A 19,964-nucleotide genomic window follows, 5' to 3' on the forward strand; every position below is an offset into this window, starting at 1 on the left:
AACAGGTTGATGTGTGGCACCAGATGTTTTTTTTAATAGGCGAAGTTCAAGGTTGCTAGAAAAGTACATTTGTGTGTGCAAAAATAGGACATTTATTGGATATATTTACAAGGAGAGAAGCACCTTCTACAGGAAGGTACCAAAAACAAGATGACATGATTTCGTTTCAATAAAGGGACATCAGCTCCATGTCGCTTCGGTGGCCTCGGCCTATCGAGAGGCCTCACCGGCAACGACCGCACGAAATGCAGCCCAAGTCCCGGCACCAGGACTTTCACACACCTTGACGTACACGTTGACACAAGTGAAAAAAATGTTTGTTTGTTTTTTGCTTCGATGGCTAATGTACAAGAGACATTCAAAATTCCATACTAACAAACAAAAATCTTCATATTTTGGTTAAAAAAAGACCAAAGTTGTAGGTATGCATGAAAACAAAACAAAAAACAATTTGGTGATCCATTGAAAAGCAACCCAGATTTTGAGATGTGTGTGGCAAAAAGAACTTGGTTAATCTGTTGGAACGTGGGGGAAAAAATGGGATGCATTCAATGTAATCTCACATTCAAAAGAATATCTTAGAAAAACACAAATATTTTAAAATACTAAAAAAATGCATTTGGATCGATGCAAAAAACATGAACATACGCTGGAACATTTTTTTTCTTGTCACAAATCTAATTTTGGAGTAAGGGAAAAGAAAAATCACATGGGGGGGACAATTTGGAGATGATGGGGGGTGGAAAATCTCACCAAATTTGGAGACCGGTTAAAAAAAAGGATGTAGGCAGAGGAACTAAAAGATGTTGAAAATGGAGATTTCAACATGAGATTGAAGGCGATACAGCAAAAAAAAAAAAAAAAAAAATGCGGGTATAGTACTTGCGAAAAATTTAGGGATGTGGAAAAAAAAAGAAATCATAAAAATAGAAAATAACACACAAGAGCAACCAACAAATCAATGTTTGGAAACACAAAAAAATTTACATATCTGTAACAAAATTTTCAATACTTGGACAGCAATGCAAAAAACACAAGGAAAAACAATACATGTGAAAAATGCTTTGAAATTTGGAAGTGCAAAAACTCAAAATTTGCAAAGGGACAAAAGTTTCACAAAATTTGGAGATACTTGCACAACGATTGACCGCAATTGGATGTACAGTAAATGCTCCCCCTCCCCCCAAAAAAGCAATTTTGGCGATTGCTATCAGGGGGGGGGAAATGTTCCCCTTTTGGTGGACAACACTTGGTATGCAGACTGGACAAACACATTCAGATCAAAAACAAACTAACAACAAACAAAAAGTATTTGAGCATCAAAGCAACTAACATTAAAATAAAACATGAAAAGAAAAGAGTAAAAATGTCAAATGAAATTTTACAAAATAATTTGGTTTGAGCTGTGGAGAGAAAAAGGAACTAAAACGATTGAAAGTACAATGCAATAATATTTACTTAAAAAAATGAAACAAATGCTTTTACAAAAACAAGATCAAATACAATTTACAGAAAATAAAAAAATGAAATTAATTTAAAATGTACATTTGGCAAAGGCTGTATATTATATATGTATTGTATATTCATAAGAGGCGGCCCGGTAGTCCAGTGGTTAGCACGTCGGCTTCACAGTGCAGAGGTACCGGGTTCGATTCCAGCTCCGGCCTCCCTGTGTGGAGTTTGCATGTTCTCCCCGGGCCTGCGTGGGTTTTCTCCGGGTGCTCCGGTTTCCTCCCACATTCCAAAAACATGCATGTCAGGCTGATTGGACGCTCTAAATTGTCCCTAGGTGGAAGTGTGGGCGTGGGCCCTGCGATTGGCTGGCAACTGATTCAGGGTGTCCCCCGCCTACTGCCCGGAGATGGCTGGGATGGGCTCCAGCACCCCCCGCGACCCTAGTGAGGATCAAGCGGTTCGGAAAATGGATGGATGGATATTCATAAGATTTTTTTTTTCAAAAAGCAAGCAGCAAATATAAATTCAATTAAATAAAATTGCGGAGGAAAATGACATTTTCCTGAAATAAAATGGGGGGGGGGGGGGAATGGCCCAACAACATTGATATTGGATCAAAGGTAGTGAACTGAAAGTGCCGTGTGCCGAGCTGCCGTCAAAATAGAGTTCGGGCTAATCTCTTTCCCTTGGACTTGATTCGCGGGTACGTGGCGGCAGTGTTCTCCGATTGGCCGGAGGCCGGTGAACCGCTGACAAACACGTCACTTGCTTTCCTCCTCAACAGGAAGTCCACGCTGGATGACGTCATGGCGTAGAAAACATTGCCCGTGGCCGGGATCAGCAACTCTAAGGGAACAGCCGCGCCATCCACATCACTCGTAAATTGCGTGGATTAAAAAAAATACGACTCAGATGCTCACAATGAAGTACTTAAGCAAATTCTTCTTTAGTACTTCACATCCCCGAGGCACACAGAAAACATTTCAAATCCCGTAACGAGTGCAGACTCTGAAATATACTTCATTCGAGGAAGTAAAGATGAATTTCATCATCGCACCATCCAAACTTTTTGTGCACACAGAATATTTTTCATCTTTTAGGAAGGAGACGGAGAAAGCGGCAGGGGATTGGGACAGAGCCCTGCGGCAAATAATTGAGACACCGAAAAGGTTTATCCAAAGCATTAATTTTGTCTCAATGAAGCTCATCCTCACAGTTCAACATAGTTCCGGAGTAACAAATGTCACCAAAGCAATGCTTTTATACTCACAGGGCTTTGGTCCTTTAATGGAAACCACAATGATTAAAAAACAAATCATACGAAAAGCTTCAACACTGAATGCAGCACAAACTATGGTCTCCAAAACACGCTCATATTGATAAAAAGTCAGCAAAACCCAAGACCCACAACTTCCACCAACAACCCAAGCTGAAGTGAGGTGAGCTATAGTATGTCAAGGAGGCACCCTGACCTCCTTGACACCAGTGACAATGTTCTTATTAGCCAGAGCTGTGCGCCATCTAGCGGCTGAGAATAGGTTGCCCGGAAGAAAGCAGCAACTGGCAATGCGCCAAGAGGGGGGGTTTATGTAAGCGCACCTTTTCCATCAGGCAGAAGTTGAATCAGCTCATAGGATGACGCCCACGCCGGGTCCTGGTTGTGCTTCTCAAGCGCCGAGGCAATGGCGGCCGGCGTCTTGTCGTTGCTCGTCACCTGAGGCCCGACAAATCCAAGTGTTCGATCAGCTTCAACTACATGATGACGGTGATGATGATGGAGTATTGATTCGCTGAATCTGTTCACCCCTAGAGTGAACCAGATGAGCGAGCGTCGACTGACCAGGATGCTGCGGTACAAGTTGCCGTCTTGCAGATCCATGCGGATCCTGATGATGCGCATGTCGGGCCCCGAACTTTGACCCTTGCCGGCAGCGGCGGAGGCACACGCGTTGTTGCCGCAGGAGGCTGAGCGGCGATGGGATTTGGGAGGCGTCCCGGGAGCCAGATGGAAGGCCGCCGAGTCGTTGACGGGCGGCGGCGGCGACGACGTATCCACGTCCAGACACGACACTGACGGAGATCTCATGTGCTGGAAATAAAAACAAAAACACATATTATAGGAAGAAAGTTATCATTTTTAGTTGCAAATAACGTGCTCCTCTAAAATACAAAATGCGTGATGTTTATTTTTCCACCCCTTAAAAATTCTCCCCAAATATTCATATTTTTTGTGAGTTATTAGGGTTTTATATATATATAAATTTGGGCCATTTTTTCACACCACATTTTTCTGTCTACTTTTTTTCTTTCAGGAATTTATCACATTTCAACAGTAATGTTTTGTCATTTTTATTGACATAAAAATAATATTTTTTTAGAACTATTTTTGTCAATTAATTTTTTTTTTTTCAGGGACAGTGGTTACTAGAGTGAACAACATGTTATCAGGTTACAGGGTGCATGAAAGGGTTAAGTTTTTCTATGAAAATGTATTTTCCTAAAAAAAAACCTTTTCTCTCAGTAATACAAAAACAAAACTCAAAAATATGAACATTTTACAGAAGTATTATTTGTCAATGTTGTTAAAAAAGAAAATGAAACAAACAAATATGATATTTTTAAAAAAAGAGGGTCTTTCTTTTTTTTCCCCTTGAATATAAATTATGTTTTCTTCCATTTTTTGTGGCTATTGTTTGTCCAAAGGGCACCTGTGGGATTCTCAGAGTACCGAGAGAAAATCACAAGGAAAAAACAAAAGACATCTGGATCCCGGGCGAACTGAACGACGTCCGCGCTTGCCTTGGTGAGTCTGGAGAACAGGCTGTTGACGGGCGAGGGCGAGTCGAAGTGGGCGTCGGCGTCGGCGTCGGAGGCCAGGCTGCTCCCGGAGCGACTTAAACTGGACACAAGCCGGGATCAAAAACACTCCAAGGTGGCGCATGTGGCTGGCGCTGGCTTACTCGGGGCACTGGGTGATGATGATGGCCGGCATGGTGGTGCCGCGGGAGGGCGTCGCTGCCTCGCTTGGTGCTTCGATCTCATTGGACAGTCTGTAGCTGAAGACACACAAGTTGCCGTATCGTCTCATAGGTTTTCGAGAAGATGCCACATGTACAAAGAAGTATGGTTTCAAAAATTAAGTTGTGCCTTTTTTTTTGTGAGAAAAAAGGGACCAAAAAGTTTATGGGAGTAAAGTTTAATTTTATATATAATTTTAATTAAAAACAAAAAAAATTATAAAATATAATCTTGCTTGAATAAAAGCTGTCGATTTTCAACTTCAACAAGATTACGGTAAGTCATTCACAGTGAGAAAAAGCTGCTTATTTTCAGGAATAAAGCTGCATATTTTGGAGGGAAAAAAAGAAAACAAAGCTTGATCTTAAAATGAATAAATAAATAAATAAAATCTGAATCTTATCATCACTAAAATGTACAGTTCATTTAAAAGAAAGCAATCTGAGAGTGATGTGTGTGTGTGTGTGTGTGTGTGTGCATGTATAATAGAAGTTGAATATGACTGAATTTGTACACTTTAGAAAATAAATTTCTATTTTCATGTAAAAAATAAATATATATATATATAAATAAATTGAGATATAAAAAGTAAGGATTTTTGAGTTTGGGGTGGGGGGGGGGGGGACAGTTTACCTTTGCTCATCCGTTAGAGTTGGAACACTGCGGTACCAGCGCAGGAAGGCCTCATCCTGGACCAAGACGCAGTTTTTACACGACGACTGCAGTAGTCGGATTTGAGCTAAAACCTCAAACTCCTGATGAAGAGTTTAAAAAAAAAGAATTTAAAAAAAGTAAAAGAAGAAAAGCAGAAATGATCTTGTTAGCTTGCAAGCGGAACCCGCTGGTGCTGTCTGCCCTCCTTCGACATGCAAAATGTCTTTGTCAGCAAAGGGTGTGAGAATGTGAGCTGGCTGTACCGGCAGCACTTTCGAGACGGCAATTTAGCGTCGTGCAAATGACGTTCTAACATGACAGCTGCTTCTCAGTAGATGAAGACTTCCGCATCTGGTGTGTCATCATTCCTCCTTTATTCTTGTTGTTCTCCATAGATCAGGACGCGGATTCCATGTGTCCCAATTTGACGTCGCAACCCTTTTAAGATTTGAGACCAAACTCCTTTCCCATGTTTTTGCGTTGAGGTCAATTGAAGGTCAAATAGCAATGGTTTGACTGAAAGTTCTACTTGGATTTGTGAGCTCTAAGGTGTCGTACTCTTGTTGAAATAACATTGGACGTGTGTTTGGCATGCCGGGTTTGGATGGCCAGGTGGCTAACGTGGCTAACATGGTGTGAAGGTGTCAATGGCCACTCACCCGTCTGCGCTTGTCAAAGTTGATGTAGCCGTTCTGCAACAACATAGTATCGCCAGACATGTCACCAAAAGAGCCCGACGAACAATAGCGTCCTGCGCTGGGGACAAACGGGACCAACTGACCTCCAGCCGGTCCTTGATGGCTGTGTCCAGCATGGTCAGGTCAGTCAAGAATAGGCCGAGGTAGGGAACCGTACCCTGCGACGTGCCCCACTGCGTGAACCAGAACGACAGAAAACAGGCAAGAGGGGGGGAAGACAATGACACATAACTTCATCTTACCAAAGGCTGCATAGCGAAATGCTAACAAATGATGCAAAGTGCCATAGACATGCTCATGTTTAGCATCCACCGTCAGAATTTTAGAGGCAACACATAATTGAACACAAATACACGGAGACTTGAAACAATACAAGCATACATTCTTTATCCTCCACCAAAAAAGAGCTACTTTGACGGCAACCTCCCGAGTAGTAGAAGAACAAGAAACATTTGTTTGTCTCCCTGACTGTATTGTTGAGTCCTGCCTTCTGGTGGCCAAGAAAGACACTTCACAAGCAGCATCACAGCATATTGGATTGATTTCGACTGTGGTGCTATTCAAAATCAACATCCCTTATTTTATGTCTAACAACTCCACAAAACGTTGTTGTGCAGCACACATTTGGTAGATTCATTGAATTTTGTTGCTGTTGCTTTTTAAACTGTTTTCTGTGGGCTGCTTTGTTGCACCTGAATTTCTCCTCTGCATATGAACAATGGATGATTTTATCATACGGTCCTTTTTTTTTTAAATCACTTACCCTGGCATGTTTGTTGTTGATGTTGTTGTTGTCCAGGTTGGCGAACTTGGATGTGCCTTCCTACACAAAACACATTCATTTAGTACTCACTACACTGACAAGTGATTGTTTTTTAAACGACATTTTCAACACATTTTCCCATGGAAATGAACGACAATGCTATCAATCCATTACAGCCTCCCTGCCAAAAAAAAAAAAAGTTGCAATGCGTATTTGAAAATGGAAAAATAACACTCCATAGTAGTTCACTTGATAACAACACACAGTAAAGGAATCATTCAAAAGAATTTCATAGTTTTTGTCACAATGCATCGATTGGATGGCCATTGCCTCTGTTGTGCCCACCTTGTCCACCGGGAGGCAGCAAAACACAGACAGATGGATATACTGTCCATTGATAGGTCTCAACTGCTCTCAGTTCATCAGTCTGGCAATAATATTACTCATTCTATGCAGAGGATAAAGAAAATACCTCACAAATGGTATTAGATTAATATATGACATAACGTCTCGTCACCTCCTTAAGCAACTCTCGGCTCTGCGAGTAGTTGTCCTTGTCTGAGAAGATCTCGCATAGCTCCTCGTACTTCCTCATCGACTCCCTGTAAATGATGGAAATTATATTGAAGATGAATAGCGCGGAACGGTGGTGGATTGGCACGTCTGCCTCACCGTAAAAAATGAAAAAACAAATAAATAACAATAAATCAAAGAAAAGAACAAAAAAAAAAAATCAAGCAGCAAAAGAAATGCGTCCAAAAATACATTTGTCAATATTTGTACAGATCAATTAGAAACACGTGCTGAGGATAGTTTGCAAACAGATGGGGGCGATATTGACCCGGCACAGTCAAAAAGGTCAACACACACACACACCTGCACCTGCACGCGCACACGTAGGCTGGTACCTGTCGGTGTCCTGCCAGGTTCTCCTGAGGCGGTGGATGGGGTTGCTCTGCAGGGCCGACACGATGGCGTACAGTGAAGAGAAGTTCTTCCTGGCACGGCAGGCCTTTTTAAGGCATACGCACGCACACACACACACACACACACACACACACACACACACACACACACACACACACACACACACACACACACACACACACACACACACACACAAAGTAATGTACAGCAGAGCACGTGTGTGTTCGTATGTGTGAAAAGTTCCACAGTGAATGTGAGGTGCTCAAAAACAGAAAATGCAAGACTGGGACTAAAGCCGAGTGGAAACAACATTGTGGATCGACTACTTAAAAGGAGCCAGTGGGGGTGTTAAATTATGAATCAAGGGCGGATGGTTGTACAGATCGATGACTGTGCACACCTGGGCCACGGCGATCCACTTCTCCAGCAGCCTGGCCGGCCGCTGGCCACCGGCACCGCTCAGGCACGAGGCCAGCACGGCATTGGCCAGACGGTTGAACTGGCGGACGGTGGCCCGCACGGACCGGCACGCGCCCTCGCGACCTTTCTTGTCACGCTGAGACCACAGCGAGCCCAGGCAGTGATACGGCACCAGCCGCACAAACAGATCCTGACGCGCACACACATACATAACACATTTGATTTAGGGGGCACAGCGGTGAAAGTGCTTGGCATCGTTCCAATCATCATATACACAGCAATAAAAATCTGGTACTGCCTTGACTTATTAGTCTCGTTTGTTTACCGTGAGTACGCTTGGAACTCAAATGAATCCAAAGCCCAAAAATACGTTCAGGATCCCCAAATGCCACCACGGGAGTCCTTTCCTCTCACCGTTTCGATGCGGGTGAGCTGCTCGGCAACGACGGCCGACGGAAAGCCCAGGATGGCGGCGGCCTCGAACTCGCGCAGGTTCCTAGACGACGGGCGGGTGGCCAAGGTCACGTCTGCCGGGGGTTGGAAGAACATCAGCACTACAACACTACAAAACATGGTTGCAATTAGGGCCCGACCGATGCGGATTTTCGGAGCCTCGTGCAGATTCCTACTCCTGACAAAAATAATAAAAAATAATCCGATAACCGATTCACTTCAAAAATATCTAATGAACAGAATAACGTACTTTGGTTTGTAATGCTCATAACAATAAATACATGAATTACAGTCTGAACATTTCACGTCTTCACAATACTCTCATGTAGTATTTAACTTTACAACGGACAGGAAAAATTGACAAAAAGAAACAGATCCCCCCCCCCCCCCCCCATGTTTGTTAGACTGTGTCATCTGTGTCTTTTGTAATGTGTTCATGCGGGTTAAAAAACGTGGTTTGTGTGTGTGTGTGTGTGTTGCAACCTCGATATGTGTCGTCGGGCAGCAGCGCTTTCTCGCTGAGCTCCTCGGCCAAGCTGAGGAAGCGAGCGCGGAGGTCTGCGGCAAACGGCGAGTCTTGAGGCAGAAGCGGTGCTAGTCGCAGGAGGCGCGAAGGATCCTTCAGGCCGCGGAAGTCCTCAGGGTACTCGGACAGCCACGCGCCGAATACCGAGCACACAGCTCTGCGGGGGAAGGGGATGGCGCATGTTACATCGGGGACACTCATGCAAGCGCCTTGCCTTCCTGAAATATGTTGATTGACTCTGTCAGAGCGATTCATTCATTTCACTTGCTCATGGACAGAAGGGACTCGGAATGCGACAAACAGGAAAACCCCTGTTTGTCGCGGCAGATATGCTCCAAATCAGCTTGCAATAGATGCGGAAAGGAAAAAAAAAAATCAGCATTGCATATTGAAACACCAAAATGTTCAACTAAAACTTGATGCTAGCTTAATGCTAACCTATAATGTGAGACTCCACGACAAGCTAACAGAAGTTAGCATACGAGGGTCTCTGCCTCTTCTTGTTGCTGTTCATTATGGTGCATATCTTGCAGTCGAGCTCAGTACTGCCCCATGTCGTGTTGTGGCACAATTAGGTACTACACCAAGATTCACGCAAATTAAATTTATAACTTGCCTTCATACAGTTCTGTTCAGTGGCTGAAATTTGGAGGACAATTTCAAGTTCACAACAAAAGGATTCATTGATAATCAAAATAGTTGCTGCTTCATTTGAGAATCAATGAATTTCCGATAAATTAAATAACACTTGCACCTTGAGACACCGAGAAGAACAGACCTGTTGAAGGATTTCCTCAACTGGCCTTCGTCGCCGTCGGCAGGCGGTCGCTCCAACCTGCATACGCAAGCATGTGAGTGAGGCTTCGTCTGTGTCGGGGGTCGCTACCGAAATCGCAAGACGCCTACCGGTCGGTGAGGATGTCTAACACTCTCTGCGTGGACGTGAAGGAGCGATAGGTCGCCAGGAAGATGGTGACGAAGGACGGGTCGCCCAAGGCGAAGGAGCGAAGCAGGTGCAGCGTCAGCTTCTCCTCCGTGCCCGCCTTCACGCACTGGCAGCGTGAAATGCACGACTGCTTTGCCACGGCAACCGAAAAGCAAAACAACACAGAGCAAGTCATTACATCTCACACAAACACACTGATATCTAAACCCCTCTCACACACTGCTCAATTTTCTTCACTCCCATCCAATACTGACCGACCTACAGTTTAACGCTCTCACACACACTATTGAAATTCTTTTGCTCACACAAAACTGAAAGGAACACTGTCACACACACACAGGTGAAATTCTCTCACACAATTTACACAAATGGTCTCACATGCACAACTTAATATTTTTTTTTGCTCGCGTGCACAAGTGAAACTCTCTTTTTTTTTTTGGGCTAATAAACACTCCCGAAATACTCTCACATCACAAGTAAAAAGAAAAAAAATCACACATTAATTTTCCTTCACTCATATCCACTGATGAAATGCTTTTACACATTACTGAAAAGCTCTCACATGAACTGCAACATTCTGAACATTCACTCACACAAATACACACACACACACACACACGCACACACACACAAGTGAAATCCTCACACATTCAGTGAAATGCACTCATAATCTGACAGGGGCGCATGAATGGTGAACACGAAAGGTAACCGATCTTACCGTGGGGGAGCCGGCCACTTGTTTGATCACCACTGTGTAGATGAGACCGTCCTCTTCCTCCTCCACTACTGTGGACTACACATACACGCACGCACACACACACACACATATAATAAACAGTGCACAATTTTGTGATCGAAAAAACAAACAACCCCCCCAAAAAGAGCAATCTGTGGCCTCACCAGATCCAGAGGACAGTACCACGTCGTCTTCATGGGCGACGACTCCACCTGAGCCACCCAAACACAATCAGCGAATCAGAGATTCAGAGCGTGGCACACTTTGTTTTTTGCACAAGTGGCCCTTTTATCCCTTTTAACTATACAGACAAGTTTGAGCAATTCTGAGTTACGCGCCTGCAGTGCAGTACAAGGACATGACTGCTCTCTGCTCCGTTGCTCTGTGTTCCTCCTCCATCACCGCGTGTGTTCAAGTCGCAGTTGTTCAAAGGTTTCCAATTCCCCTAACATCTCGTATCGTTTGGGTTAGCCCATTGATGGCTCCCCTCTTTTTATGTTAGCATTAAGCTAGCAGACTTTGGTTCTTATGTGTTTTTGTTGAACATTTACATGTTGACATGTACAACGTTGAATATGCTTTTGTTTTGCATGTCAATCTTACAGTGAACTTGAAAAGCTGGCAAAGAGCTGCCAATCATTTTGACAGACACTTCCTGCACAACACAACCGCGGCTATTAGACAACAAGTTGTCATTAAGGAAGACATAAAGCTAAACTCTTTTATTCATTTGATTTCTTTCTTTTTTAAACACAGCTATCTGAACTTGTTTGGAAGTACAGCGTGGGTGTACTTTTGCCACACATGAGTCAGAAACAAAGCCGGCTGGCTGCCTGGCGAGTCAACAGTGAGCAGCATCTTAGCAACACTCTCCAAACAAATGCTTTGCCTTCCACACACACACACACACACACACACACACACACACACACACACACACACACACACACACACACACACACACACACACACACACACACACACACACACACACACACACACACACACACACACACTCGCCCTTTTGAACGATCACGATGATCAATGAGGCACATCGGGCGGCTTTTTGACAGTTAGCCGCGGCAAAAGCACAACAGCCTCTGTTAACCATAGGCAGGGGGACTACGCATGGGTCGATATCACATTGTGACTAAATGGAAAAGGGAGAACAAAAAAGGGAAAGAGCAAGATCAGATAACAAGATGGCGGATACAACAGCCCAAAGGAGTTCCCTCGGCGAGGAGTCGAGCCACTGCACCCAAGACACGTCGGCGAGACGACGGTCGTTTGGGTTGGCCTGGCAACGCCTCGGAACAGCTGGATCAAGTCAGGGCTTCCCTGCTTCAGCTGCTGCCGGCGGGAGCCCACCCCAAGTAAGTGCAAGAAGAGGGATGGATGAAAGCCAGACTTTTTCCAAAAGCAGTGTAGCCCGACGACCGTCCAATCATGAAAAGTGGCCGCACGCCACACGGCAGTTGAGTGGCATTGGGTTGTGACGCTCGCTGGATCTTACGTGACCTCTACCGTTTGCTTGCTTTCCAACAATTCCCTAAATTTGAGCAAAGCTCAAAAGCAGGCCTCACGGTATGTGTGACAACACAAAAACCAGTTTTTCAACTCACCGCTTCTGCGCAAACGCAACTTTTGGAATTGGATCTCGCCCATCCAAGAAGCCCACAAACACAAACGCGCTCCACTCAAAAAGTCGGCAAAAAACGTTGACATAGTGATTCAGGAGGTGAGACTTGTCGTATGAACCCGAACACAGCGACTGAAAGCGCGCACACACACACACACAAACACGCGCACATGTTCAAGTACATATGCTGTAAACCTCCACAAAGAGACACGCAAGTGCACGCGCACCCATGGGGGGGTGGGGGGAGCCACTGACCTTTGGTCTGGCAAGTCCAGACAGGAAGCAGCAGCGTAGCTTCCTGGAAATGTTCAAGATGGGGGCGCAGCGGCTCTTTGCATTTGCGCGCCGGGCGATCTCCCTCATGCATCTGACGGGCCTCCGCTTCCGAGGCGACTTGCTGACACAAACGCTCCGGCCGCTTAGTTGGGACTCACGGTACGCACACCTGAGGCAAAGCCCCCGCCTGTATCTGACCCCGCCCCCAACTCCCCCCACCTGCCTGCCTGCTTAAGCTAGGGCACACCCTTTATACACACATGCACTTCTACACACATGCTTACAAACACACAAGCAGAAACACGACAAAAGATATTTACCGGGCCACTTTTTTTTTTAACACAAAAATTTGATACGCTTAAGTACGCACACAAAAGTAGTCAATTTTACAAATATGAGGTGTCGGGAAAATAACTGAGTGTAGTCAACTACAACAATAAGTCCAGTGCAAATTTCTGCCTGTAAACTCCATCGGAAGCATGTTTATAGCGCCAGGCACGTTTTCCACACAAAAGTCTCTCCCTCTAGTATCATTTAGCTCAAGTGTCACTTGGTATTAAAATATAGCAAATAAACAACAATAAGGTTCGGTTTGTGATCTGGTGTGATCTTTATTTGTTGTATGGATGCACCACCTAGTGGCTTAAAGGCTGCTGTTTTGTGTACTCACTGATTTGACGTTGTGACTCTTCTTTCAAAACAAAATTAGGATATGGAGCTTCCCCAAAACAAAAAGGAACTTGGGTCGAATCAAAGTTCATCACTTAAGCAGCGGGCGGGCAGCAATGCACTAAACATCCCAATTCGACCAGAAATCAAGAAGAAGAAAAAGACAGCAACAGAAAGTTCTTTGGTGCGTTATAACAAACACACAGCAGCACTCATGCCTTGTAGATTGCGAGTCTTTTTTTTTTTTTTTAAAGCCACGATTTCATATATCGTGTACACATGACGTGCGAGGTGAATCATTTGCCGGCCAGAAATCCCAATCGCCAGAGCGAGAACGCTAATCGGGACAGCTAGCGGCTCGGATAATAGATGCACGGATGGATAAAATTCACTAGAATGATGACAAAACGAAAAGAAACGCAACGTGTAACGTGAACGGAACGTGTCGGTGACGTGACACGAGGTCGCAAAACACGGACTCACAAATTTGGCCTCTCACTTGTGACAGGCTCAGTCCTGACACATTTGTGGCAATTTTGTGGAGACAACATTTTCTTGACCGAATCCGATCACGTCGTCTTCTTTTGGCCACTGACTGTTTTCTGCTTCTTCTTTTTTGCCGACCAACTTTTGTTGACCATTTGGTCAGATGATCATGATCTGATGCGACCGTCCAGACCACAGTCACACCAAATGATATTCACATACGAAAAAGGCCTATGTCGAATTTGGGGGAGTACAAAAAAAATCTGATTGATCACAGTGCGTGAACAAGAAATCTGAAAATTGCACGAAATGAATGGCACGCATTTGAATTTTTTGTTTAAAAAAAAATGCAATTGCTGATTATTTTGTATTTATGCAGTATAGCAATGGAGCGCATTTTTATGAGTGGTTCCGCGACATATGACGATGGCAAGGAGTGGAAGCCTTTCACGAGCCACCATCGACATGTCGTTTGTTGTTTCTTGTCGCGAGCCGCAGCTCAAAGTTGGCCCGAGCACAGGAAGTGCAAAATAAGAGCCGACAAACACAGGAAGCAGGACGCCCGGCCGTGCTCTTGCTGTTCCCTTCGTCCTCCACTCTACTTGCGTCAGTCAACGCAGCAACGTGCGCTGCAGACAATAGATGGATGGATCGTTCCTCTACAGTAGAAAATGCCTTTGCACATGTCTCCTTTAAAAGCCCCCCGCAGCCCAAAAATTTGCCCAGGCCCCCACTGATAACAGGCTCAGCAACACGAAATGGCACAACAAATCCAAACCATGCTATTTCCTCAATTCCTTAATAGTTACCCTGTTTTTGACTCTTTTTTTCTTCCAACAGATCATTCCTATATGCACTGAAAAAAACAAAACCCCGAGTTGTAACTACATCTTCTGAGGTCAGCCATTGTGCGTGTTTGTGTGTTTTTTCATAAAGGAGGTTCCCCAGGCACACCGGCTTCCTTCCTGCTCATCTTGCCAGCCTTTCATCCAGCAAGGCGCTATCTGCTCTCCGCTACATCTAAGATGCTCTATTCCCAGAAATCTTTTCAGCTCGAGCGGGCCAATCAGGAACTGCTGTGCCAGATGCTTAGAGGCCTTCAGAGTTTGTACGCTCATGAAAAACCTGGAAAGCTATGAACATGAAAAATACATTTCATATTTTCAATCTCAAACAACCACATAGGAAACTTAGCTTAGCTTAATACAAACAACAACAACAACAATATAAAAATGCAATTGACAGGCTCGCGGGGAGTATCGGTGTCTCGTGGTAGTATCGCCATTTTAGTAAGCGATATTTGTACACAAGCGGCGTAGCGGCACGTGTAAACAACATCCAACTCAGGCAAATGCTCTTCATATTCTCCGAAAAGCTACAAAATTACGACAGCTTTCTAAGTCATGTGTAGTAGTTGTGAAAGTCTTCTTCATTTGGGCCACCATGAGTACTATACTGCCCCCAGTGGCCAAATCCCACATTGCTGATGCTTTAAGTGATTCTGTTCTATTTAATGATCTTATTATGATCAGTTTTTAATCAAATACAATCTGAGAGAACGCTATTTTCCTGACAAAAACACAAGGGTGTGCTTACTGTGCTAGTTTGGAATGGAAGCTATGTCAAACAATCCCTGCGTGGTCCCACCGCAAGCGACTTTCGCGTTGCCAAACATTGTCATTCAAGTCCAGCGAGCAGTATCGGATTCCATTTTTGAGGCGGTGCCGTGAAAGTCGATCCCGCTGTGAACTCAAACTGTTGCCGTCGGCCCGCCTGAAGCCACCACATTCATTCATTATTGAGCGCACGGCCAGAGATGAGACGGCGAGGAAAGGAAGGCTGCTTGGAGGCACAGCCCACGTGGGAAAGAAAAAGCTAACGCGACAGATATTATGATCTTATTCGACACCCCTAAACAATTATTCTCCCCAACTTTGGACACTCAACTACTTCCACATTTCTCAACTGATACAAACCACTTATTTCCTTCGCCCCGAATTTTACTTTCCCAGAATTCACCATTTTCCACCCCCAAAGTCGCCATTCATTCCCAATAAGATATTAAACAAACAAACAAACAAAAAGTTCCACATCTTTCCCATTCAAATTCACAATAATCTGCTTATCTTTTAAACTTGTTTTTAATTAATTTATCATCAGTGGATTTAGCATCAATCATCAAATAAATTGGTCATATCAATTATTTGGGATTTCTATGAGATACAGCAATTAGTCAACTATAATCACATGAAGGACAAACAATTCCATTGAAAAATAAGACTCTGATTCACTGGAACTCGTTTACAAAATGTTCCCATGCAGCCACATTTCCAAATGATGGCTCCATCTTTGCCTTTTAAGCACGGATTGACATCAGCCTACTCCTCATCAGGCAGGTAAACATTAACAGAGTTCCAAGGTGGCAGTGGGAAGTTGACACATGCGGTCAAGCTTCTCACTCGCTCCCTTTTGGTATTTTGCTCCGCTTGTACAAACGGCAAAGCGTCCCACATTTAGTCATCAGAATCGGTAATGAGCTCAGCGCCGGCTTCTTTAGGAGTGGTGCTAGTGAGGCCTAATTGATTGCAAAACGCCTCCAATCGGAACTCACCTGCAGAGTGGCGTGCGGGTCGCCTGTGGGGTCGCCGCAGAGAGGCCGGTAAGCGAGAAGGGGGACTGCGCTGGACTCGCAGCCCGGCAGGTCATAGCCACCTGCTCGCATGTGACGGGGCAACATGCTGACAAACGCAGCTGCAAAACACACACACACACACAGGTTAGAAGCACACTGACACCGTGGAAATTTCAAATGCTGTCCTGGTTGAATAAACAAATGGATTTTTTAAATAATGTTAACCTGCTGTCCAAATGTACGACTGACAGATGTTGAGGCCCTAATGGAGGATTTCTCTCTCAGTGAAAATGTGAACGACGAATCCCTTCTGTGCTCGCTTTAGTCCGAATCATCAGATTCGTCTTCACAGGCCACGCATGTACAAACGCAAATACACAAGCTATTGAAAGACGTAGACATTGCTCCTTTTCTTTTTTTCTCTTTTCATTCAACATTTTTGGCCCACAGGAAAAAAAAAGCCACAACTTGCAGTGCAGTCTGTCTATTTGGATGCTTAGCTCAGCACAGCTCTTCAGGCTCAGGCTGGGTTTTGATGAACACTTAGCCTTAGAGCACGACTGTGCTTTCATGTTGGTCGTCGTGATGATGCTCCTCCGAGAGTCAAGTATTTCTGGAGGTGCTAATTTATGTCTAAAGTTTGACAAGCACTGATTTAGCTCACTGCAATTAGCAAAGGGTGAATCTTAGCCACCATCTTTTCAATTGGTTGTGGTGTTTTATTTTTCTTCCTTGTTTTCCAAACACGTTCAAAAATGACTTGGGAAACTGTGCCGAGAGGCTAAGGAAGAGTAAAAAAAAAAAAAAAAAAAAAAAAGGGGGAGGCTCCAACAACGAAATGGCGTCTGTCTTGCCGCTAGCAAGTACGCTGGCAATCCCAACATCCCGTTGTGTCATTTTGCAGATGGCATTTCTACTGGCCGCAGCTTTTTTTGGGGTTGTTTTTTTTCCTTTTGCCAACGGCCGTGTACACGGCTGGAGGCCAGCTCAGACCTCCGTTTGTCGGTTGGTCATCCAGCCTTGAATGAATAGCCGCTATTCATTTGCGGGCAAACAGCTCCCAGATGATTCAGTGTGTACACACAACACAACACAGCAAGTTGAGAGCCCAGCATCAGCATTGCAGTATTGTTGGTGTGTAGACTCTCTATTTGGAAAGGACAAGATGGGGAAAAAATATTTACACTAAATATTTTGTGTCCCATCTTGTCCGATCTCAATTATCACCACAATTTTTTGAAATATTTTTTTATATTGCCAGTTTTAAAGTAGGGATTATCTGCTACGATCCACTGAATCGTTATTGAGTCCAATCCAGGTTAAAATACCTGCATCAGGATCGGATTGTTTTTATTAGAACCAGTCTGATCCAATCTATAAGCCCAAAGTATACCATTATATACTCAAGGCTGTAGTAATGGTATCGGATATCAAATAGTGGTATCAACCCATCCCTATTTTAAAGCATCTAATGCTAAAATTTTAAACCAGTGAGTACAGTACTTCAATATTTAATTTGTATATTTTAAAACAAAATGAAAAGGAACAAATAAAAATATGAAAACAACAATAGTAAAACTATTTTAGTCATCTGTACAACTAATGTAGAAGAATATGAAATAACACAGTGAATTCATTCAGTGTTTTAGCAAGTACGGAGGCCCCAAAGTAAACAAACCGCCCCGGCGTTAACATCTTTGCAACTTGCAAATGTGCATGGAAACACCTGACCCTGATCGGCTGATATGTCACACACATTTGTGCCACGTCTGTTCCGGTTAATATGCTTGCTCAGAGAAGATCACTAATTGACCCAGACCACGATCACCAATTCCGATCCAATTTTTCTCATGCAAAACAGTCAAAATGTCCACACGCACACCTGTAACCAGGTGACAGTAGTCCCAGCCCTGCTGGTAAACTGCAGTCAAGCAAGCAGTAAACCTCAAACAAACATAAACGTCCAAGATCACGTAAGTCACTCGACGAAGGAAAACGTAGTAGGCTCGTTACAGTAAATTCGACAGCTCGTATTGCAAAAACTCGCAAGTCGGGCCACTCGTATCTCACGGCATCATCTTGCATCTCCTGGATATTCTTTCCAAGTCGGTTTTTCCACCCACGATCATGTGACCGCGACAAGGACGTGGTGACGTTTGCGTGACAGCAAACGTGATGAAAAGAGGAAGAGGGCACCAAAGAAGGAAGAGAGCGGCTCAACTTACAACATGTGTAGCTCGGCCTCGGCTCGCCCTCACGAGGAGCTGCTGGATGCGGCTGGCCGACTGCACCACCGCGGTCGCGGCCGCGGCGACGAGAGAGTCGCGCCCATCTGGAACTCGAAACTGTCGTTGTCAGGAAGGGAGGGCAGGGGTGTTTGCTCGCTCGGGGGGTGAGGGTGGGGTAGGGGGCGTAGTCGACCGCCTCTCCCTGCTTGCCTGCCGCACCTCCGTCCTCTATCTTCACGGCCGTCTCGCCTGTGCGAGCAGCTGATAGGCGACCGAGTGACTCTGACTCACTCTCTCTCTCTCTGTCTCTCCTTCCCTCCCTCCACCCCTGCTCACGGTGACGTCACAGCTGCTGGCAACAGCGTCGCCACCAAGCAAGCAAACATTGGGAGGCGCTAACACATTGATGGTGACTATCTTCAACAACGCGCGCTCAATTTCAAGATCGAATTTTTTTTTTAAAGACTTCTACTCTGGCTTCCTCCAGCAGAAAAAGACCAAAAAAAGCGTTCGACTCAAGTGGTTCCAATGAATTGATCTCACTTTGGGTTTCTTCCCCGCTCAAAAAACACATTCGTTTTGAAAGAAATAATGAAAAAAAATGACATGGTGTGCTCGAGGTAAGCATGTTGAGAGAGAGGCTCACGGTTGAAAGATTCTTGGTTCAAATCTCACATGGATTATTTTCTAGCTCCCCTGGCCTTTTCTGTGGAGAAAAAAAACACAACAAAAGGGACATTAAAAAGACTAGGTAACACAGTGCAATAGGAGTTCCTCACAGTAAAAAGGTTCTGGGTTCTAATATGACATTTGTTTTCATACACTTAAAAACGGAGCAGCACGATGGACTCGTGGTCAGTATGTCTATTTTACAATCGAGTGTGTATGCATTCATGCAAATGTGATAATTAGCGCCAGGCAAACGCGCAAAATGTGTGACGCGTGTCAGGTGATGTGTTGATTAAGTCAAAGAATAAAAAACAGTGACTATAATACCCATAATGTATTTTTAATCATTTTTTGAGCGCGTCAATCAACGCAAACTGAGCAATATTTTGCTCACTTGTTATGCACCCCTCATGGTGGACTCTTTTTGTATTGCAGGAGAAAGACCACCACGAGAGAAAGTGCTGGCAGCCGGGGGCCATTTTGAAAGACACGCACGACGCACACACACACACACACACACACACACACACACACACACACACACACACACACACACACACACACACACACACACACACACACACACACACTCTGCCAGGCGGGCAGGCAGGGTTCTTGCTGACTGGCATGACTAATACAGATGCTTGAACACAGATGATAGAATCCAGCGGACGTAAACCAGAGCAGCTGATGTGTCTGTGTGAGTAGACTTTCCATTCCAGGAGTTTGGGAGCAATTGAACACTTTTGCAGATGATCGTTCTTGTTCA

General features: G+C 44.5%; 1 protein-coding gene across 3 annotated transcripts; it reads right to left on the bottom strand.

Annotated features, from left to right (window-relative positions):
- Nucleotides 1-6: 6 nt before the first annotated feature.
- rgl2 (ral guanine nucleotide dissociation stimulator-like 2) lies at nt 7-18,690 on the bottom strand. Of its 3 annotated transcripts, none has more exons than XM_086112772.1 (20): nt 18,524-18,690; nt 16,278-16,417; nt 10,761-10,808; nt 10,579-10,653; nt 9,821-9,987; nt 9,693-9,749; nt 8,872-9,071; nt 8,350-8,462; nt 7,916-8,125; nt 7,497-7,600; nt 7,106-7,190; nt 6,589-6,648; nt 5,909-5,998; nt 5,787-5,819; nt 5,107-5,228; nt 4,416-4,511; nt 4,255-4,354; nt 3,296-3,544; nt 3,055-3,169; nt 7-2,301 (listed from the first exon to the last, which is right to left on the bottom strand). In XM_086112772.1, the coding sequence occupies exons 2-20, from the start codon at nt 16,401-16,403 to the stop codon at nt 2,111-2,113; spliced, it is 2,241 nt and encodes a 746-aa protein (XP_085968898.1). In that variant the 5' UTR covers nt 16,404-16,417; nt 18,524-18,690; the 3' UTR covers nt 7-2,110. The 3 variants fall into 3 exon arrangements, with proteins under 3 accessions (XP_085968898.1, XP_085968897.1, XP_085968899.1); XM_086112771.1 differs by having other exon boundaries at nt 9,821-9,990; XM_086112773.1 differs by lacking the exons at nt 16,278-16,417; nt 18,524-18,690 and adding an exon at nt 12,491-12,665 and having other exon boundaries at nt 9,821-9,990.
- Between the last annotated feature and the right edge of the window lie 1,274 nt (nt 18,691-19,964).

The sequence above is a fragment of the Hippocampus guttulatus genome, chromosome 6 (genome assembly GCF_054856545.1).
Source record: "Hippocampus guttulatus isolate MCC_2025c chromosome 6, RoL_Hgut_1.0, whole genome shotgun sequence".
NCBI lineage: Eukaryota > Metazoa > Chordata > Actinopteri > Syngnathiformes > Syngnathidae > Hippocampus > Hippocampus guttulatus.